The sequence below is a fragment of the Myotis lucifugus genome, unplaced genomic scaffold (genome assembly GCF_000147115.1).
Source record: "Myotis lucifugus unplaced genomic scaffold, Myoluc2.0 scaffold_195, whole genome shotgun sequence".
Lineage (NCBI taxonomy): Eukaryota > Metazoa > Chordata > Mammalia > Chiroptera > Vespertilionidae > Myotis > Myotis lucifugus.
This window is the reverse complement of record NW_005871243.1, coordinates 2,145,954-2,168,824: the sequence shown is the minus strand read 5'-3', so window position 1 is coordinate 2,168,824 and position 22,871 is coordinate 2,145,954. Positions and strand designations below refer to the sequence as shown.

General features: G+C 45.3%; 2 protein-coding genes across 10 annotated transcripts in view; one reads left to right on the top strand and one right to left on the bottom strand.

Annotated features, from left to right (window-relative positions):
• The window catches only part of SACM1L (SAC1 like phosphatidylinositide phosphatase), a 39,211-nt gene extending 22,888 nt beyond the window's left edge, over positions 1 to 16,323 (top strand). For 6 of the 9 annotated variants that reach the window (XM_023760862.1, XM_023760859.1, XM_023760861.1 and 3 more), the window contains 10 exons: positions 760 to 846; positions 1,317 to 1,385; positions 2,278 to 2,357; positions 4,603 to 4,701; positions 6,789 to 6,927; positions 9,686 to 9,755; positions 9,869 to 9,941; positions 10,837 to 10,930; positions 11,047 to 11,139; positions 11,389 to 11,763. In XM_023760862.1, the coding sequence (XP_023616630.1) occupies positions 760 to 846; positions 1,317 to 1,385; positions 2,278 to 2,357; positions 4,603 to 4,701; positions 6,789 to 6,927; positions 9,686 to 9,755; positions 9,869 to 9,941; positions 10,837 to 10,930; positions 11,047 to 11,139; positions 11,389 to 11,586 (1,002 nt within the window). In that variant the 3' untranslated portion in view covers positions 11,587 to 11,763. Of the gene's footprint in view, positions 1 to 759; positions 847 to 1,316; positions 1,386 to 2,277; positions 2,358 to 4,602; positions 4,702 to 6,788; positions 6,928 to 9,685; positions 9,756 to 9,868; positions 9,942 to 10,836; positions 10,931 to 11,046; positions 11,140 to 11,388; positions 11,764 to 12,174; positions 12,233 to 14,646 lie in introns of those variants that run through there. The other 3 variants (XM_014462956.2, XM_006097123.3, XM_023760860.1) reach the window with 2 other exon arrangements.
• A 5,513-nt stretch (positions 16,324 to 21,836) lies between these two features.
• The window catches only part of SLC6A20 (solute carrier family 6 member 20), a 23,800-nt gene continuing 22,765 nt past the window's right edge, over positions 21,837 to 22,871 (bottom strand). Inside the window, exon 11 of the mRNA XM_014462952.2 lies at positions 21,837 to 22,850. Coding sequence (XP_014318438.1) covers positions 22,701 to 22,850 — 150 coding nt within the window. The 3' untranslated portion in view covers positions 21,837 to 22,700. The remainder of the gene's footprint in view (positions 22,851 to 22,871) is intronic.

Here is a 22,871-nt window from a genome sequence, read left to right as displayed (position 1 = left end):
TGGGTCATAATTTTGTCATGTTATTGAAATTTCTCTCTGCTCACCTCCTTTTAAAAGTAATATCTTTGCAATGTGGAACAAGTTCACCCAAAACAAGGGTATTCCATTAACCTGACACTCAGCTTTCTGGCATTTCCTCCCTTGAATTAGGTCCCTAAAGGAGAGGGGTAGGAATAGGAGGTGCCGGGGTTATGGAAAGGAGCCACCTTTCAGCCTAATTCTTCAGACTTATTCAGGGCAGGGATGATGGGACAGCGGACTCTACCTGCGCTGACTTCATTGTGAGATAATCTCCTTTTCTCGTTGCCTCCCTAAGGAGTTGTGGAGCACTTGCTGCTCCAGAGCATTAGTAGCTAAACATATACGTTCATAGACATACTCATTTGAGAATGAATACAGCCATTTTCCAGTTTTATTATAATGCCAAATTATGTAACAGACATAACATTAATTTCTACTCAGATAAATTGATTTATTTTAGCATTTAGGGAAACACTAAACTGTACTGCACTAGCAACATGCATATAAAATCAGAAGCAGAAAAGGGCCTTTCAAATGTCTTCCCACAATACATGAACTTTAGATTAGGAGCAGGCACACATGGACTTCTTTCATAATTGGTAGGTTGTATATATATTTTTCCTTTGTGGTCATTGATATGTATATACCCCTGACAACATGTAAGGTGAGAAAAACAAGTTTACATGTATGTTTGTTATTGTTTGTTTGTTTTTTTCACATTTCTCTTTTTTTTTTTAGACTCGAGGATCAATACCAGTTTTCTGGTCTCAAAGACCAAACCTCAAGTACAAACCACGACCGCAGATCAACAAAGTAGCAAATCACGTGTGTATCTTCCATGGTTTCCTTCCTGGCTAAAAATAGCCTATTGGCATTGTAATTTACATATAGAGCATGTATTTATTCCTCGTAAGGCAGAATTCATCATCCTTGAGGCCTTTCTCCTTGGTCCTGGCACATAGTGAACCTAAACCAAATGGTTGTAAGATGGCATGTTAGAAATGTGGAAGAACAAGCTGTAGTTGAATGCTGTCACACATTTAGATTTTAGAGATTTCAGTAAGATCTGCAACTAGAGTATTTAGTGTGTGCTATTTGATACTGTGCTCTGAGTTAAAGTAGCAATATTGCATCTTGGAGTAGAATGGCTTATAATTGCTATTTACTAGTTGGTATTTAGAATATCTAAAAGACATTTTTCTATAGAGAATATTTAAGGACATACTTTACATCATCTTATAAGTATTCTTACAGTGTCCTCTGGTAAAGTGAATAACTCTTCTTTTCTTCTCTAGATGGATGGTTTCCAAAGGCATTTTGATTCACAACTAATTATTTATGGAAAACAAGTCATTCTTAATCTGGTATGTTTCTTTCTTGTTTCTAGGGGAGCAGAACAAACTTTTTTTTTAACAACATAAAATTCATCATCATCATTTTTAATTGTGCAGTTTAGTGGCATTAAGAATGTTGTGCAGCCATCACTACTGACCATTTCCAACTTTTCTTCATACCAAACAGAAACTCAGTATCCATTAAACTTAGCTTCCTATTATCTGTCTCCCCTCAGCCCCAAGTAACTATGATCTACTTTCCATATCTATAAATTTACCTGTTCAAATACTTGCTCCTTTGTGTCTTGCTTATTTCACCTCGCATAAATTTGTTAAGGTCCACTCATGTCACAGCATGTATCAAAATTTCATTCCTTTTTAATACTGAATAATATTCCATTATATGTGTGTACCACAGTTTGTTTATCCATTTATTCATTGATGGACATTGGATTGTTTTGAGTAGAGGTATAAGAATCCCTGCTCTCCATTCCTTTAGCTATATACCTAGGAGTAGCTTTTTCTTGATTGGACGTTTTCTTGGTTGCTATAAACCTTTGTTTTCCAGAGCTCCTAAGAAGTTGGTTGACAGCTTCTGGTTTTCTCAGTGTTTTTGTAAGGGAACAAGAGCTTGGAGCTTCCTGGTCCTGCATTTTGCTGATGTCACTCTCTTCTTTTATTTTTTTAAAATTTATATTTGTATTTATTGATTTGAGAGAGAGGGAAGAAAGGAGAGAGAGAAAAACATTGATTTGTTGTTCCACTTATGTATGCATTCATTGGTTGGTTCTTGTATGTGTCCTGACCGGGATCAAACCTGCAACTTTGGGACAGTGCTCTAGCCAACTAAGCTAGCTGGCCAGGCCATCACTCTCTCCTTTCAAATAAACTTAAAGCTATAATGTTTTTAAATTTTTTACAGGTTAACCAGAAGGGCTCCGAGAAGCCACTTGAACAGGCATTTGCAACAATGGTGTCCTCCTTGGGAAATGGAATGATCAGGTACCTCAATATAAATTTGTTACAGGTCTTTTCGGATTATATGTATATTTGCACACATACACAAGTATATAGATCCCACATCCTGTGCTATATAATAAAAGCCTAATATGCTAAGTGTCTGACCGTTCAACCAGTCACTGTGACGTGCACTGACCACCAGGGGGCAGATGCTCCGACCAGTAGGTTAGCTTGCTGCTGGGGTCCGGCTGATTGGGACTGGGCAAGACGGGCCGGACACGTCCTGGAGCCCTCCCACAGTCCCTCCCCGGCCCCAGTCATGCACTGGTGGGGTCCCTTGGCCTGGCCTGCACCTTCTCGCAATCCGGGACCCCTCAGGGGATGTCGAAAGCCAGTTCTGGCCTGATCCCCTCAGGCCAGGTTGAGGGACCCTACCGGTGCACAAATCTGTGCACTGGGCCTCTAGTATTATATATTTCATAGACATATGTTTTAACTTGTTGGTTTTTTAATACTAGATCAAAGCATGATTTTGTTGGCTTGAAATTTTCTGGCATAATTTCTATTGCAGAATAACTTCGTAGCAGTTGAGTTTAATTTGAACTTTGTAAAAATTTAGTCCCTGATTAAAATCCCCTTCTAGAGGCTTTGCATCACTATGGTCATTGGGCCACGAATTACATTTCCTTGTGATAGCTTCGTGTGGTCTCTGTGGTCTCTGCGGTCGCAGCCCCCTCATGAGCTGGAGCACTTTACTCTGGCATGATGGCCTTGTCTAGAGCAGCAGCTTGGCCTCTCCTGTAAGTCACCAGGCAGCAGTTGCAAACCCTGTGTAGCCTTGTCAACAGAGGGCAATTCTAAGATCAGCAGTTGCCTGTGGAGAGGTGCAAGGTAATGAGTCAGCCCATTTGGAGCTTTCTGTGGCAGGAACTGGGGCGGAGGAGGGGCTGTGCTCTGGTAGGAAGGAGTCACAGACACGGAGAAAACTTTCCAAAGAAATAGTACTGGGTTATTTGGGGTTCAGCAGTAGACTAATATACTTAAAATTACCACATTTTCTATTTTATGTAATATTTTATATTATCAAAATAAAACTATGTAACTCCTTAGAAGATATAAATGTGCCAGTGAACTACTTAAATTCTTTGAACAAGTCTAGAGCTATTCCTTCTGGTCAGAGCACTCCAAAAATAACTGTCACAGTGTCACTTTTATTGGAGCTGTCACTGAAAATGCTTCCCTTACTCCTGTCTTCCCAGTGCCAAACCTCTCAGTTGGTTAACCTCTATTTTCATACTTATTTCTAGTTTTGTTTCTAACTTCTCACCTGCAATAATGGAAGTGATAGGAGACCCTTTTTGACCTTCTTAGAACAAGCCCACAGTCTGGTGATGCCCCGTCAGTTTCTAGGAGCCAAAGGTGTCACCCGAGAGCAGACACCTCCTCTGAATTGAACTCTGTAGATGAGTGCAGTGTCCTTCTAGTCCTACCTTGTGACTCGGCTTGAGCCTGAGAGGGAAGTTAGGCAGAAATGGGACACGTGAGGGTCTTCATGTGTCTGTGGTGCTCAGGTCCTCTGTCCACTCTTCCTTAACCTTCAGGAATTGGTTCATGATTTTCCCCTCTCAAGGGGCATTTTTCAGCTCATAGTAGGCTGCCTTCACTGATAAATGTGTTTTAACATTGAAAAGATGTGTGTCTCTTAAATATCTGATAACTGAACACAGCCCATCATAGATTGACAAACAGGAAAATTCTACCATGTGTGTGATGCATAGATATTGGCAAAAGGAAATTTCTTGTTAGTATGGTCAGTAACTAACCAGAATGCGGGCCATTCTGCCTCTGTTCTTCCCTAGTACACAACACATCTAACCATTTTGAACATTTTAATCACTTTGAAAAACAATACAGTGGGACCCTGTCCTTTGCACAGGGGTGTAAAGTATAAACATGTGCCAGACACTCAGTTGGAGAGGGCTCCTTTATACTGCACGCCTGGTTGCTGCACCTGAGCTCACTCCTGCACTGAGCTAGGCTGCTCTGTTCTCAGTCTGAGGGCCTCTAGAAGAGCATGTGAAGGCAGGAGTGGGTGCATTTTCCCTCTGTAGGTTACAAGCGAGAGGAAGTGGGTGTGTGCACAGTGTAAACTTGGAGGGAAGGGGGCCTGCTGTCCCAGGATAGCTGTGTGCTGTGATATAGAGAGGACAGTCAGCTAGGATGGTATTGTTGTTAGAGGGAAAGTGAGTAACCTTTGGTCACTTTTGAATATATTTTGTTTTGGTAGATATATTGCCTTTGACTTCCATAAGGAATGTAAAAATATGAGATGGGATCGACTAAGTATTTTATTGGATCGGGTAGCAGAAATGCAGGATGAATTAAGGTAAGCTATTTATTTCCCTGTGGTGGTTATGGAAAGAGGTCTGTGTATATATTAACCACATTTATTCATTGTCTAGCAGACTTACAAATACATTTCCCTGGGTTGACAGCACTTGTCCATACTATTATTTTTAGAGTTTTCTTTTGTTTTTGTTTTTTTAACGTATTTTTTATTGATTTAAGAGAAGAAGGGAGGGGGAGAGATAGAAATACCAATGATCAGAGAGAATCATTGATCTGCACTCCCCACACTGAGGATCGAGCCTGCAACCTGGGCATGTGCCGTGACCAGGAATCGAACCGTGACCTCCTGGTTCATAGGTTGATGTTCAACCATTGAGCCATGCCGGCTGGACTAGATTTTTTTTATATTGAAAAGATGAGACTTTATAATTTAGAAATATTTTTAAATTCTTAAAAATGACCCATAACGGTATTTTTGTGTTTTTATGAATTATCTTTCACACATTTATAATTTTTACATAATTGACGTTAACTTACACTGTTTAATATTCAGTTGTTTTCACTAAACATTGTCACAGATTTGTGTCATTAGCGTTTCCAGCCCTTGTGAGGCTTGTGTTTAACGGCATTCTGTGTTCCCTTGCGTCATGATACAGTTTCAGTTCAATGCTTTCCTTGGTTGAGTATTTGTTTCCTTTTCTCTTCCTGCCATGAAAGGTTGTGTTGCAGTGAATCACTCTGGGTACATATGTTACTTCTGTTAAATTATTTCCTAAAATAAATTCTTGAGAGTAGAAATTAATGGGTCAAAGGGTCTGAATGTCCTCATAGCATTTTTGTGTGTGTGTTTACCATGTTATTTACTGTGTTGTTCACAGGTTTACTGTACTTTGCGCATACGTCAGTCTTTACTTATTTTAAAGCTAGAAGAAGGAATGGAAACCATCCTGTCAATTTGTCTGCCTTAATTAGTATTATCTAGTATTCATCACATGCTGTTCATGCATTCTGCCAAGCACTTTGACTTCTGTGTGCATTATGCATTATCATTCACACCTTCAAGCAGCCCAGCGTGGTGCTGTCACCTCCATTTTGTAGATGAAAAAATGTAGGCTTGGAGAGATTAGGTTAATCATGTAAAGTCACACAGCTAGTTAAGTTGCCTAAGGAGTAAGGCTAGCAAATCAGTTGCTTGCTGTCAGAGTTCATGCTCTTCGCCTCCATGTGTGTTTGTCGAATTTTCGAGTGCAGAGCATTCTCTGAGGAGATTGTTAACACTGCAGGAGACTCAGGAACTGGAGACCAGGTTGGCTCCAGTGCAGACATCTGGTGGTTAAGGGGAGAAAGGGAGACTGATTCTTCAAATACCCCATTACACCTTATAAAATTTTTATTATTTGTTTTAAGAAAGGATTTAAAAATGTTTTAATGCATAACATCCAACCCTTGCTTCAGAAATTCTTAATTTACCTCAAGGCCAGCCACCTTCACTTTGAACAAACAGGGAATTCTGACATGGATAGTACAGGGACCGTGTTTCAAGACATCCTGACACATGGGACAGAGGTGGGATGATTATGTCAGGTGAAGCCTCCTCTGGCCTTAGGGAAGCATGGTTGATGCCATGGCAACCTTTACAATCTGCAGCTGAGCTTCTTCACATCTCTTAGGTCAGTGGTTGGCAAACTGCGGCTTGCGAGCCACATGCGGCTCTGTGGCCCCTTGAGTGTGGCTCTTCCACAAAATACCACGTGCGGGCGCGCATGTACAGTGCGATCGAAACTTCGTGGCCCATGCGCAGAAGTCTGTATTTTGTGGAAGAGCCACACTCAAGGGGCCAAAGAGCCGCATGTGGCTCACGAGCCGCAGTTTGCCGACCACTGTCTAGGTGAAACGACCTGTGATGTTACAGTTGTTGTTTGGATGGGGAGTTCACTTGCCTCAGCACTTCAAACGTCTTTTTGGTCTGTGGGAACCAAGTATCCCTGGATCATGCATTTCCTGTCTGACATTTCAATTTACTGGTTTTAATAATGTTACTGATCGGAGTCTTGTGTTATAAGAGGTATGTCCTTGGTAGATTTAATTGACTTTTATGAGAGTGTTTATACAAATATGTTTTAGTTATTTTCTAGTGGACTCTACTGGCAAGGTGGTGACGAATCAGGAGGGCGTGTTCCGAAGCAACTGCATGGACTGTCTGGACAGAACCAACGTGATCCAGAGTCTGTTAGCTCGGCGCTCGCTTCAGGCCCAGCTGCAGGTGCAGTCCCTCCCTCCCGCCCTCCCTTACTTCCTTCCTTTTCTCCCTTTCCCTTTCCCGTCTATTGACTTCAGAGAGGAAGGGAGAAGGAGAAACGTCAATGATGAGAGAATCATTGATCGGCTGCCTCCTGCACGCCCCCTACTTATGATGAAGCCTGAAACTTGGGCATGTGCCTTTTACCGGAGTTGAACCTGGGACCCTTCAGTCCACAGGCCAAGGCTCTATCCACTGAGCCAAACCAGCTACGGCAGTGGTCGGCAAACTCATTAGTCAACAGAGCCAAATATCAACAGTACAACGATTGAAATTTCTTCTGAGAGCCAAATTTTTTAAACTTAAACTATATAGGTAGGTACATTGTTATTAACTTAATTAGGTACTCCTAAGGCTTAGGAAGAGCCACACTCAAGGAGCCAAAGAGCTGCATGTGGCTCGTGAGCCGCAGTTTGCCGACCACGGGGCTAGGGCCTTTTCTTCTTTTATTAAACAGTATAGCAAAAAATTAAAGAAACTTTATCTTTAAAAATCAATAACAAAAAACATTCATGTTGCCCTCACCTTAACCCAGCTTATGTTGTTTTTGTGTCTTGCCATCTGTGGCTGTGCATTTTCCGTGGTCAGTATGTCCATGTGCAAGTTTCAGTTTTGCACTTTCCTCTAGCATCATATATGTCATAATTTTTATGGGTTGCATTCAGTTTTACTAAGTCATTTAGGTTGCTACATTGTTGGCTTATAAATAACACTGTAGAGAGGATATACACATGTATCATTGTTACTTTATTTCCTTCGGGTTAATTCCTGGAAGTTCAATTACTGGGTTAAAGGGAATTATATATATATATATACACACACACACACACACTCACATATTTTTTCACAAGGGTCATGCCATTTTGGATCACTTACACGGACATCAGTAAGTGATCCATTTCATGGAACTCTTGCCAGCATTAGATATTTTCACTTAAAACTTGTTTTCTATGTTAGTAGTACACAGTAGTACCTCCAGGTTGTTTTCATTTGCATCTCTTACTACTGGCCAAGGATATTGACTCCCAGGTAAAAAGCTCTGACACAGCTTTGCTTCATCATTGAGATCATGCTGTTTCAGAAAATAGATGTGAATATTTTCTTCTATTTATGTTTGGATTTAAAAATATGTAGTATCTGCCCTAACCGGTTTGGCTCAGTGGATAGATAGAGCGTCGGCCTGCGGACTCAAGGGTCCCAGGTTTGATTCCGGTCAAGGGCATGTACCTTGGTTGTGGGCACATCCCCAGTAGGGAGTGTGCAGGAGGCAGCTGATCGATGTTTCTCTATCCCTCTTCCTTCCTCTCTGTAAAAAATCAATAAAATATATTTTTAAAAAATATGTAGCATCCAACTTTCTAGATCACATTGGCATTTGTTACGAGGGGCAAACAAAAATGCATCCCAAATGGTTTCCTGCTGAAATAATTAGGAAGCATTCAACTTTGTTCACAGAGGTTTTGTGGCACCCAGGGAGGAACTGTGGCAGTAGAGTACCTCCCCCGGGATGAATTGTCCCGAACCCTAAAGTAGCGTGTGCCCAGGGCGTGGACTCCCTATTGGAGGTTCTCCAGTTTCCTGTTGAATTGGGTGCTTGTCAGTCTGTTGGGTTCACTTCAGAGTGTGTTTTTCAATAGCGGCAACATTAAGAATGGTGTTTTCCAAGGCTGATGAACAAAACTCTACTTAACCAGGTTCCGTAAGCTACAGTGAACTGTTCTAATGCTGAATATGGTGGTATAAACCTGACCGATTGTAGACACTTGGGGCAGGAACCTCTCTGGCGTCATCAGTGCCGGCTGGGGTGGGGACGCCAGGGGTGCCTCTTTCCATTTCCAGTGAGGGCAGAGCTGCTACCCCGCTGAGGTCACTGAGGTTACCACACCTGTGCTGTGTCTGGGGTAGACACAGAGAAGACGGTGGTTCTGAGAGGGTTGAGGGTCCACGACCAAGCCCAATGCAGGGCTTTCTAACCAGTGGCCAGTGAACCCAAAGGGGAGCCACGGGTGCCCAGGAATCCTGAAATGATATGTGAAGGGCTGCACGGGTATGCAGTTTGTGGGCAGGTAGAGTTCATCCATTTCTCGCTGGTTAGGGGGTAAGTATGGGGTGAGGAAGCCTGGGGATGGTGAATTGTGGGGAAGGCAGAGGGGTAAAGGCAATGGAAGGAGGAAGCGATGGCAGGAATCTCACAGGAGCTTTCACTTTCTCCTTTTCCTTTCCCTCCACTCCTCCCCCAAGTACTGACAGCCCTGCCTGTTCCCTTGGTGCTGGGGCTGCGGGGGAGCCCTCAGAGAGGCTTTGCCCCCTGGCTGGGCAGAGGGCCTGGGTCCACTGGGACCTCAACAAGGAACGCACCTCCTGCCTGCACCCGGAACCAGGAACCACGTGAAGCGATTTGAGGATGGTCTGCTTTTTCTTGCCCTTTTTATTAGTTAATCCTCACCCGAAAGATATTTTTCCATTGATTTTAAGAGAGAGTGGAAGGGAGAGGGAGAGACAAACACAATTGGTTGCCTCCTGTATGCACCCCGACAAGGGCCAGGGAACCTGCAACCAAGGTACATGCCCTTGACCAGATTAAACCTGGGACCCCTCAGTCTGCAGGCCGACACTCTTACCTACTGAGCCAAACCAGCTAGGGCAGGACCGTCTGCTTTTTCTTTTAAATCCTGGGTGCTGAAACCTAGTAGATGTAAACATGGGGTCCTTCTCATTTCAGAGACTAGGTGTTTTGCATGTGGGACAAAAGCTTGAAGAACAAGATGAATTTGAGAAGATTTACAAAAATGGTAGGTGTTTTAATAGAGGCAAAGTTACTCAAATTTTGAAATAAATTAATATTTTAGATTTAGAACTCTGGTTGTCATTTTCATCATCAGCTGCTTTTTACTTTTTTTCACAGCCTGGGCTGACAACGCAAATGCTTGTGCCAAACAGTATGCGGGAACTGGTGCCTTGAAGACCGACTTTACCAGGCAAGCCATGCTTTTTAAATAACATTCGGCGTTCACAGGTCTGGGCCACTGGACAGCTTTCAGGCAGCAGCAATAAGAGCAAACAGCAGCGCCCGGGCCCCATTAGACCAGTCAGGTCGGGTGAGGCCCAGGCTTGCTCGTGGGCTCCTCGCCTCCCTGGGTGATTCACATGCACAGCGAGGATTGAGAACAACAGCTCTTCAGTTCTCGGATGTACTGGGCCCCCGAGTCCCTGGTTAGGGCCAGCAGTTCTGGGGCGGGCCTGAGATTCCGCACCTCTAAGCAAGCACCCGGTTTCTGACGCTGCTCCTGGGACCACACTGATAGCGAGAGGTGGGACCACTGAATTTGTTACCGATGCGGGTGGGCTTTTTCCGCTGTGTGGATTCCCTAGGAGCAAAATAGGATTTCTTAGCCTTTCTGCTGTTTCATACCCCTTAACCTGGACTTTGTGTTTCTCCTCTTATTTCTGGTCTTTGCAAAGGGAACTGAATGCTTTTCCTCTTTGTACTACTTTGGTGGTGTTTTAGAAAGAGAATACATATTCTTGGACCCCACTACTGGTCATTTGTGAGGTATCTCCTTTATAGGTTCAGGGTTGATTTTAAAAATTGTTGTAACTCCCTTATCTCCGTAACACACACTTACTGGTCACTTTTTCTCACACTGTAAAACTGGGGGAATTTAATATGCAAGTACAGTGGGGCCTTGACTTACGAGTTTAATTTGTTCCGAGACTGAGCTCGTTAAGGAGCTCATTAACTCAAATTACTCTATCAACTCAATGCAAAAAATCGGCCGAGAGACAGCTGGTATCTCAAAAAACTCGTTAGTCGGGACACTCGTAAGTCAAGGCCCCACTGTATGTAACTCAAAATTGACCTCTTTCAACCAGAACTGGGAAGAGAACTCAGCTGGGACTTGTAAAGGACGGCTGGAACTCACTGATTCGGTATTACAAGAACAACTTTTCTGATGGATTCAGACAAGTGAGTTTGTATTTGATGCTGATTATTGGTCATTGGTGGCTGCACCTTTGCACTGTTCCTCAGTAATGTGTGCACACCTAACTTGGGAGTTAATGGTTTTCTTCTGTCTGTTCTAGGACGCCATAGACTTGTTTCTGGGGAACTACTCGGTGGACGAATTAGAATCTCATAGTCCTCTAAGTGTTCCACGGGATTTGAAATTTCTGGCGGTAAGAAACCTTATTTTTTCAAGTTGTTAAAAGCATTGTATCTGAGGGTATAGATGGTGCCAACTCCCCTTGATTTAAAACATTTATGAATTCTAAATGGAATATAAATGCTCCCGTTTCCCCTAGGAGTGTACTGGGAGAGGAGTAAAGAAACTTCGGAGCATTTTTCTTTCAGATTTCACTCCATCTTGCACATCCTCTTAATGCAAGAACCATAGCAAGGGGAACGTAAAAGGCTTCTCATTTCAGGAAGACTCCACGCCCCTTACGTGCAGGGATTGTTGGAGGCAACCTTGTGTCTCAGAAGGCAAAGTACAGGCATATACCTCAGAGATACTGCGGTATCAGTTCCAGATACCGCAATGCAGCGGGTATCGCCACGCAGTGAGTCACGGGAACTATTGGTTTCCCAGTGCATGTAAAAGCTTGCACTGTGCTGTAGTCTGAAGTGGGCAATAGCATTATGTCTAAAAAAAAGCAATGTACATATCTTAATTAAAAAAAAAAAATTTATTGCTAAAAAATGCTAACCATCACCTGAGCCTGTAAGAAAATGGCCTTGGCGGGCTTGCTTGACACAGGGTTGCCACAAACCTTCAATTTGTTTAAAAAAAAAAAAAAAAAGGGGGCAAAGCGCAGTAAGAAGTACAGTAAAACAAGGTGTGCTTATACGGTTCCGGTACTTCTCTCCTTTTGACTCCTTTTACCAGACTTGCAGGAGCCACTATGGGGTCCCATTCCAGTGGGCAGAGTCCTGGAAGGAAGGGGGCCTGGTGTCCTTGGCTCGCATCTGGGCAGCTGCCCTCCATGTGGTACTTGATTTGGAGCAAAGTCATGCTTCTCACGTTTGATTACTTAACCATCTAAAGGTCTAGGCAGCTGTGACTAACCCCTAAGTGGTGATGTTTTTTGAAAAAAGATATTTGTATATTAGATAGCGGACGAGGTTTATTCTCTTTCAGGGAAAGCAAACTGATTATGCAACCACTAGGGAGCATTCTTACTGATGTTTTCTCTCTCTGTTCTCTCTCCCAGTTGCCTATTATCATGGTCGTGGCCTTTTCAATGTGCATTATCTGCCTCCTTATGGCTGGTAAGTCTGCTCCTATTTCACCATCTTACACTCGTTTAGAATGTTGAACTTTCCTTGTATAGCATCTTGAGTTTTAGAGTCTACTCAACACTTGATGTTCCCCAAATAAATTCAGTGAGTAGAATGAACAGATAAGATTAGTCCTTAGATGTGACCAGAGGAAAAAATATACTCGGTAGCTTCATAAATGTTTTTTTCCTGTTATCATCTGCTTTCTAGAGATAAGCTAACTACTCTTAATATTTTGATGTTTTAATCTTGAAATATACATTTTTTAAAAACTTGTTTTTTCCACTGAGCAATATAAACCTTTTCCATTTTCTTTATTTTTAAAGACTCCAAAGTATTCCATTTATGGATGTATAGTTTATTTAACCAATCACCTATTGGACAAATGTTGTTAGTAGGTTAATATAGTACTTATTAAATTTTAATAGATTGAGAGCAAAATTGCCTACGGACTGAGCTGCAAGGTCTTTACTGGTTTTCTTTTTCTCTCTCAATATTTTCTTGTTACTAAGTTACTAAGCACCTAAGATTCACGTGTCTCCATTAAGTACTCTGCAGTCTCTGGGAATTGGCGCCTGCCTGGGCTGTATTGTGCTCTTGTACTGAGGTCAGCCTCCAGTCTCCACCCCCACCCTGCATTCCTTGGGCTAACATTTCTCAGCCTGGACCCTATTCAGATGCCGCCCCCATGCGCCCCCCAAAAACACACAGTGTTCCCTGATTCTCCCACCAGGCGCCCTTTCCTCCTCTGATTTCCATAGCACTCGTAAGCCCCCCCCCCCCCTTTTAACTTCCTAAGCACCTAGGATTTCTTTTTTGCGTGTGCCTGTCGGTGGTAATGATCTGCACACCCCTCTCTCACTGGATCAGCACCTTCCTGAGTGCATAGACCAGGGGTGGGCAAACTTTTTGACTCGAGGGCCACAATGGGTTCTTAAACTGGACCGGAGGGCTGGAACAAAAGCATGGATGGAGTGTTTGTGTGAACTAATATAAATTCAAAGTAAACATTACATAAAAGGGTATGGTCTTTTTTTTTTTTTTTAGTTTTATTAATTTCAAACGGGCCAGATCCGGCCTGCGGGCTGTAGTTTGCCCACGGCTGGCATAGATGGTCTCTCTCCTTGGTTACTGCCTGCATCCGGGGTATAGGAAGTCCCCAGCTCAGTTTGCTGAACGAAGGACTCCTGTTTCACCCCTACCACACAGGTTCTGCCCACCCGCTCCTGAAAGGGAGCCAGTCCCTCTCATCTGCATCCCCTCGGGTGGTCAGCATTGCAGCAGCCACTGTGGGGAAGGAGGCGGCCTATGGTTGCTGGGCTTACTTTTTTTTTTTTTTTTTTTGCTAAGTTTACTTAGCAAATTTTTTCTGTCAAGAGTCAGATAATCAATAGTTTACACTTTGCAAACTACCTGTGATCTCTGTTGTGCACTGTTTGTTTTTACCACTCTAATAAGGTAAAAAGCCTTCTTAGCTCATAGTGTAATAACAGGCCCAGGGCTGGAGGGCATAGGGATCACCGTGTGGCACAAATGGTCCTGTGTCAGGTGTGGGCAGCCAGCATGTGCTTCCTGGTCCCTCAGGCCTGCAGGCTGTTTACTCCCAAATCCTCTGACTGCTTTCTTCACAACACCGCCCAATGCCATTTCCTAGGAGTCCCCCCACTGTTGAGTTAGTTGTGCTATTTTTATTTTTTACTGTGGACTTGCATTTCCCTGGAGAGGCAGGAGAGCCAGGGCTGGGCATGGCCTGAGTACCTGACAGCTGTCTGGGGAATGGTGGGGACAGGCAGGCAGGGGGCTTGTGAGGAGCAGCCTTTCTCCTTTGTCCAGGAAGAATTTTGAGACTCAAGAGCTGGGAAAATGGGCAATCACACAGATTTTATGTTTTTAAGTAGAAAGATACTGAATGCTGTGGATGGTAATATCTCATGTCAGTTGCTTGCTATGAAATAATGAGCCTTGTGGTGTTTATATACAGTAGTGTCTGATTTTCAGTCCCTACTTTGGTATCTAAGAGACTAGGACCCCCATGCAGCATGCTTTCCCACAGCCCTCAGGAGTGGGTCCCCACCTTGCTTTCCTCTCCACCAAGGAGGCCAGTGTGATCACACGGACAGGGTACACAAGGTCCACTCCTCAGGGACTGCAGCAAAGTCCAGCTCGCCTGGCCTGCTGCTGACCTTCGTGAGCTGCAGGGCTGAGAAGTGCCCTCAGCACTGGTTACATGTTATTCAAATAGGCTACCAAGCCCGGCCAGAGCTTGAGAACTGCTGGCCTAAAGCTCAAGCGAGAGGTTCTGTATTTTGTAAACTTTTAATGTCCAAGATGTGCTGAACGGCTGAATATTGGCTCTGGTCTCAGTAAATGACTTACTTATCAACTTTGTTTTTTTGTATCAACAGGTGACACTTGGACAGAAACACTGGCCTATGTGCTCTTCTGGGGAGTCGCAAGCGTTGGAACATTTTTTATTATCCTTTACAACGGCAAAGATTTTGTCGATGCTCCCAGATTGGTCCAGAAAGAAAAGATAGACTGAGTTTGTGTCTGTGGAAAGCGGCTTGGCCTGCAAGACTCCATCCTGCAGAACTGGAGTCTTTACTGACCCGCTTTCCACAGGAGCCGAGGTCTTAGGAAGCCTTTACCCCGAGCACATCTGTCTGTGCGGGACGCTGACTGACCATTGGTGATCTGCCTGGTGATCTCTACTGTCGGACGCTGTGTTTATAATCTGAAGCTGTTCTGTAATTCAAACATAACCTGAATTCAGCTCACGGAGGGAAGGAATCTGTCCATTGTCAGTTTAATCAACTATTGGAGAGTAAGTAATATATATCAAAAATCTAGCTTTCATTGTGTAAAACAGTCCATTGTTCATCTAGCTCAGTTTCATTATCGTCACCATGGAAGCATTACTGTTGGCAAGCATACTTTCCTACACACCTGCGGACTCTTCTTAAAAGTTTAATGGACGCTAACTGCTCTGCTTATAAAGTGTAAGTCTTCTCCATTCATCAAGGAGCTTAACACAGCCATGACTTCGCGGTGGGAAGAGAAGGGGCCGTGTTCCTGGGAGTCTCTGTGGGGCTGCCTTAGGAGCTCAGCTTCTTCAAGTGTGATGGAAAGTTCAGGTATGCTGTACCTTTTTTAAAGGGTATAAATGAAATCAAAGATTGTAAAGTTTCTCTCTTATGCTAATGGTCCAAAGTCACCTGATTTTAGGACTGCCCTTGGCTGCTCAGCTGCTTCCTCCGGACCCTTCAAGGCAGCGTGGGCCTCTGAGAGGCTCTTGTCCGGGGTCGGTGGTGTGGGAGGTACCGCTGGGATGCTTCTCCTGTAAAGCTGCTGTTAGCCATCAATAGTGTAAGATGTAGTGCTTCCAGGTAGCACAGTTCTTCAAATCAAGGACCAACTTCAGCTCTAATTTATGTATAAAAACAAACCTGAAAACCATGCTTTAGAGGCTGTGCAGAGGTCTAAGTCAGACTGTATATTCAAACTGTAATTATGAGGTTTAAATGGTAGGAAAGTATGTGAGGTAGTACTATTGCCACTGTCTTAAAACAGCTCAGTTAAATATGCAACCATGTGTGTTATGCTTGAAAACATGTGCAATTCTTTCAGTAGTAATCTTGTTCTCCTCAAATATCTCTAAAAGCGCCTTTTCAACATCACCTTTTATAAACAATAAGTTACTGCTTTTAGAAACTAAAAGTAACAGCTGGCAAACCTTCTGTAGCGTAAAATCAGTCATTAAAACTCACAATAGGGAAAGTAATTAGAATACCTATTCTTAACATGTAAATAAGCAGAATTTGTTCCAAAGATGAAATGTTGAAACTTAGTTCATGTCTGCTGTAACCTATTACTCACATGCTACTGGGTGTTTAACGTTGAGAGCTCATTTCAACTACAGCACAAATGGAGCTGACCCTGGTGTGGCTGCTTTGCGATGAACGGACTAATTAATGGTGGGCCGGTCGTAAGGTTCTACACTGCAGAACCTTGCAATGATTTCACTTCCAAATTCACGTACTGTACATCCTGAGTGAAAATAAAATGTCATATTTTCTAACTACTGTTGGTGTCGTTCCTGCACTTGTCTTGAAAGGATTGTTCTTTTTTATTACATGTTTAAAATCTTGCAAAGCAATGCAGGTCATTACATAAAAATTGGACAATGTAAAGGAACCAGAAATCCTACTTTCTAGTTATCGCTTAAGAAACTGTGTTCATCCTTCTAATTATTTCCTAGTTACAGATAAAACCGGGGAAGTATTTAGTGAAGTATAATGTCCATACAAAGAAGTCCTCCTCTGTCCCCCCTCCAGATTGCAATTTACTTTTAAAAATAATACAGGTCCCAATTGAGAAGTGGAATATTGCTTTTTAGAAAATGTTCTCTCAGGCCACAGGGTCAGTGAGAGCCAGGGGATGCTGACTGAACACCTTGGTGCCGAGGAGGCCCTCGAACGCACAGGGTAGTGAGATGGTTCCTGAGCAATGGCCTCTGGGATATACAGCACCCGTGAACCATGGGAAACTGCCATGGGCGAGTCCTGCCCCTCCCTGTGTGGCTCTGCAGTGGCTGTCTCTGCTTCCTTTGCTGTCTTCCTGCAGAGGGGCTTCAGGAATTCTCTGCCACCATGCCCTCCCGTGTCCTTCCCTTCCCTGCCTGGTGATCTGTGCCTTTCCAGGGCATTTTATGAGAGATTTAGTGTATTAGCTAAGCCAGGGGTCCTCAAACTACGGCCCGCGGGCCACATGCAACCCGCCGAAAACATTTATCCGGCCCGCCGGGTGTTTTTGCCGCCGCTGTGTGCATAGGAATTTGTTTTTAAACTATAGTCCGGCCCTCCAACGGTCTGAGGGACAGTGAACTGGCCCCCTGTTTAAAAAGTGTGAGGACCCCTGATCTAAGCCCTCTATTTGTGCTCTCTTTCCTTCTAGCTCCAACATGAAAGCTTTGTCCCATTCAGGGTTTAGTGACAGGGTGGGAGTCGTGGGGGCATAATCCCCAGAGTCACTTGATGCAGATTTATCAGTTCTGATGGCACAGGACTTACTTTTTGTGTGGGGGTCAGAGAAGGAGAAATGAAGGGTATGTATGGCAGGGAGGGGGCTGGGGGAGTGGCTTAAACAGGAGAGGGTTTGGAGTTTGTTCCCGCTTGCCTAACAGCCCTGATGCCAGAAGAAATTGAGTTCTCTCAATACAAATAAATTATGATAAATACTTAAAATACTAGGTTTCTTGCCATGAAGGCCTCTCCAACGTGGCAGCTTGGTTCACCCAAGCCAGCAAGATGGAGTCACAGTCTTTTATAACCTCATCTCAGAGATGTCCATCATTCTCACCACCTTCTCTGCACGGTGCTCGATCCAGCTCACCCAAGGGGAGAGGGGTCCAGGGGGGCATGAATGCCAGGAGGTGGGGGTCTCTGCTACCACAACCAGTAAGGAGAGTTTTTAAAACCTCAGCCAGTAAATGACAAAAAGACCTATAGATATACCAGTACTTGTTTAGGGCTTTATGATGACAAATGCTAAAAACCAAATACTTCCCACCTGATTCCTTGGGAGAACCAAGATGATGGCGTAGGTAAATGCCAGTACTCGCCGCCTCCCACAACCACATCAAAATTACAACTAAAACAGAACAACTGCCATTCAGAACCACCTGAAATCTGGCTGAATGGAAGTCCGACAACTAGAGAAGAAAGTATTTCAAGAGTTATAGGAATGGCGGAGGCACATAACAGGCTGGTCCAAAACCCACGTGCGGTGTGTTTTTTAACCGGGAGGGATATCTCAGCTGCAGAGGCCTCCCCTGAGAAGCAAGGGGTCCCAGTCCCACACCAGACCCCCAGCACAGGGTTCCAGAGCTGAGAAGAATAGTCCCCGTAGCTCCGGCCAGAAAAACCAGAAGGGATTGTGGCTCAGTGACACAGGCTGCTGGAGTTCCCAGGTGTTCCTGTTAAAGGGCCAGCCATGGACTTACATGGTGCCGCTTCCTCTGAGCTCCAGCGCCAGGGACCCAGGGACATACAGGGAGGAACTGGATTGTCTGGCATCAGGGCAGGAATTTGGGGGGTGGCTTTCTCCCAGATGGGGGTGTCGCAGGGGTCATTTTTCCTGTGCTGGGACCTCCTCGGGCACAGGGTTGACTGGCAGCCATATCTGTTTCCATCAGCATAGCCAACACTGTTCACTCTGCCCCATCCAATTTGCAGCCCCACCCAAGCTGTTTGCAGCAGCTTTTCCATATGAATGGCCTGTCCTGGCTCAGGCTTCAGACTTTTCTAAAATCTCTCAATAAGCAGCAGCAGCCTCAAACCTATCAATAAGCGGCCCAAAACCTGGTACTAGCACCGCCTGTTTTGCTTCACAGCTGGGCCTCGCCTGGGCACTTCCAAACTCAATACAAATAGAAGGCATGTTTAATCTCTCTGTGGTTCCTGCCGCCACCCAGGCAGTGGCGGACTGCGCCTCCCATGAGGCCCCAGAGGCAGTACACCCGGTGGACAGCTTGAGACCACACCAGATTACAACTCTCCACATCCACAGTGACACACTCAAAGGGCAGACTCAGTGAGCACCAAAGCCCCACCGAAGCAAGTCCTGCTCCCATAGGGGTGTCTCCTGCACAGCAGCTCTCCCACTGTAGTCGCAGCTGGTCCTCACAGCCAACTGGCCTGGATGTCAGCTCCTCCCAGTGACACCAGCAGCAATCAAGGCTCAACTACAAGACTGCACACAGCCCACACAGGGGCGCACCTAGAGGGCCCAGCTCAGGCGACTGGGGAGGCTGAGCCACTGGGCCCTGCAGGACACCTACTGCACAAGGCCACTCGACCAATTCCAGGAGACGTAGCTGCTCTATTTAATACACAGAAACAAACACAGGGAAGCAGCCAAAATGCGGCAACAAACAGGTCACAAATGAAAGAAATGCAAACAAACTACTGGATACACAGTTCAAAACATGAAACATATTCTTTAAGAGTAAGAGAAAGAGAAAGAGGAAGAGAACAATAAAATGGCAATAAATACATATCTAGCAACAACTGAATCTAAAAATAAATGAACAAGAAATCTAATGAACACAATAAACTGATGAATAAAATAAAATAAAATCAAAGGCATGGAAACATGGAGCAGACTGACACATCTCACAGGGAAGGGGTGAGGGGGGTATGAAGAGATTAACCAAAGGTCATATATGCATTACCTATGGACACAGACAATAGGGTGGTGAAGGCCTGGGGTGGGGAGGGAACTGGGCGGAGGGGAGCAGTGGAGGGAGAGGGACATCTATGATACTCTCAACAATAAAGTTTTTTTTGTGTGTGTGTGTTTTTTAAAGAACTAAGACAGGGTTCTGATGTTTCTAGTATAAATAGAAAGCTTTGCGGCATTGGTGATCTGGCCATATCACCATGGTTACCATGAAGTATACAGGAACGGAATGTCCCTCTTTCTCTCCAGCTTATTGCAGAGGGGGCGAACAATTGTCAAAATGACCGCTTTTGTAAAGTACCTAGAAAACAGTCAACAAAGAGCTTTTTGAGAGAATCCTATTATTGGCTCAAGAGAATTAATGAGAGATAGTCTGCTCTTCATGAAGTTTGCAGAAACCAAAGTAAAAAAGTGAACTGAAACTCAAGACAGCTTTGGCAGGAGCCCATTATTCTATAAACAATAGGAGTTCATTGATTTGACTTCCTTGAGCAAAATTATTCCATGGAAGTGACATTTCCAAACAATTGGAAATGCTCAAAAATACTTTCAAACTTTTAAAGGTCATTTTGATGTAAATATTCCTAAATGTAGGATACAGTTTCCTTTTAAAAAAAAAAATTGATTTCAGAGAGAGGGAGGGAGAGAGAGAAACATCAGTGGGGCTATCTCTTGCACGTGGTGATGGAGCCCACAACCTGGGCAATATACCCTGACTGGGAATCAAATTGGTGACCTCCTGGTACCTGGGACGATGCTCAACCAACTGAGCCACACCGGCTGGGCTCTTTTTTTTTTAAAAAAAAAGATGATACACACACACACACACACACACACACACATCTATACACACACTTTTTTTTTTGCGCCGACCACAACCTACGCAGGTGCCAGGGCCATTTTCCATCTTTCTTTTAATATATTTTTCTAATTGATTTCAAAAAGGAAGAGCAAGATAGAAACATCCATGATGAGAGAGAATCATTGACTGGCTGCCTCCTGCAAGTCCCTCACTGGGGATCGAGCCCACAACCCCGGGCACGTGCCCTTGACCGGAATCGAACCTGGGACCTTTCAGTTCACAGGCGGACGCTCTATCCACTGAGCTAAACCGGCTAGGGCTCCTCCTTTCTTAAATGGGTGCTGGTTCTCAGGTTTGGCTGGTTCCGGGACGTGGCCTGGGCATCGGGGTTGTAAATGCTCCCAGGTGGTTTGGATAGGCAGCCAGGTGGAGACCACTGAAATATAGTTACTGTGAATAAAGTGATGGGACAACATCAGTCTCCACGCCCCTGGGGGCCGATGTGGGGCTGAAAGCCCCTGGTGGTGCCTGACCCCAGAAGGGCGGCCTGTATTCACTGTAAGACAGAGACCAGGCCTGGGGGCTGCGGGCAGGGCTGGGCTGAGGACAGACTCTGCGCTGTGTATTCGCCATCATCGAGTGCACTCACTCTTCACACCTGATATCCGAGGTTTCTCAACACTAAAACCCCCTGATGAGAAATCAGAGGGCTGACTACGTGGGGTAAATAACGCTGGTTCCTCCATTTTAAAGGCAAGGGTTCTTTTTTATAACCGGCCATCGGGTGAGGCCGGAAGTGCTGATAAGCGGGCAGCTCAAGACAGAGGAAGCCGTCCTAAGGCCCCAGGAGAGCGGGTGGCATGAAACGAATTAAGAAACAAACAAACAGCCGAAACCGGTTTGGCTCAGTGGATAGAGCGTCGGCCTGCGGACTGAAGGGTCCCGGGTTCGATTCCGGTCAAGGGCATGTACCTGGGCTGCGGGCACATCCCCAGTAGGAGATGTGCAGGAGGCAGTGGATCGATGTTTCTCTCTCATCGATGTTTCTAACTCTCTCTATTTCTCTCCTTTCCTCTCTGTAAAAAATCAATAAAATATATTTAAAAAAAAAAAAAAAAAAAAAAAAAAAGAAACAAACAAACAGCCCTAACCCGTTTGGTTTGGCTCAGTGGATAGAGCGTCGGCCTGCGGACTGAAGGGTCCCAGGTTGGATCCCGATCAAGGGCATGTACCTGGGTTGCGGGCACATCCCCAGTGGGGGGGGTGCAGGAGGCAGCTGATCGATGTTTCTCTCTCATCGATGTTTCTAACTCTCTATCCCTCTCCCTTCCTCTCTGTAAAGAATCAATAAAATATATTTTAAAAGAAGAAACGAACATCCATCTCCACCTGAGGTCCCAAGCGAGTGCTTAAGTGTCTTCAAAGGCGTCTGCACCAATCGACCCGGGACTACCCTGAACCCCAGGATCTAAGGACGCACAGGCCCGAGAGCAGGAAGGGACCGCTCCCTGAGGGACACCCTCCCGCAGTAAAAACACGACAGGAGACAAGGACGGTGGTGGACGAAAGCTCTATCATAAATATAGTGGTTTCGGTTACAAGACGCTCTGCTGGAGTATATACACTTTAGAAAACGTATGTACAGATAAATAATTTAAATGGACCGTCAGTAGTGTTCTTGGCCTTTCCTACAAAGAGGCGCCCGTCGGGCCCCAATGGAGCAGGAAGTCGATGGGAAAGTTGGCACTTCCTCCCTCGCCGGGGCTCCGCGGGCCCCGCACATAACCCCCCGAAGGCGGCCAACTGGGGCAGGTTCTGTGCAGAGGACAGGGCTGGACCTACTGTGAGCGGCTCCGAATGAGAGGACAGCGCCCTCCCCCCGCCACCCCCGCTCCGGGTCCCGGCAAAGGCCTTCCTTCCGGCCACTCACCCTGTTGGCGAAGGAGGACGCGGCCGACCCATCCTCGCTCTGCAGAGAGGACTCGGGCTGCACAGGACACGCAGGTGTGCCCTCGCCGCCACTTAAAAGAGCCCGCTTTCAAAAGATGGCCCCTCTAATATTTTGGAATCTCGTTAGAAAAAAAAATGGCTTAAATTTTATTCCATAAAAATGGTAGTCAAAAGTCAGCTCACAGTGTGCGCTAATTCTAGGCCTTTCCTAGAATCAAGAAGGCCGCTGGCCTCGAGCCTGGCCCTGAACACCTGCCCCTGTGGCGACAGGCAGACAGCCGCGGCCTCGGGGCAGAGGGGCGCTCGGTGCCCGAGAGGCCTTCCTCCTCCACACCTTCTAGCTCTTTCTAGGCGCCGCCGGAAGACGACGCGCTCAGGGCTTCCGGCGTAAATACTTGCTAAGCGGCCGCAGAGGCTCCACCTGGAACTAATAGCGTGAAAGTGGGCGGCGGCCTCGGGAGCCGGTCCTCAGGCCACGGGCGCTGGGTCTCCCCGCCTGAGGCGGCGCCAGACGAAAGTCCCCAGGGCCACCAGGGGGATGCACATGGTGGAGGAGGCCACGAGCAGCCCGATGACGGCCAGCGCGTACGCGGGGTAGTCCTTGGTCACCAGCTGGCCCTGAAGGGAGAAGCGGAGCTC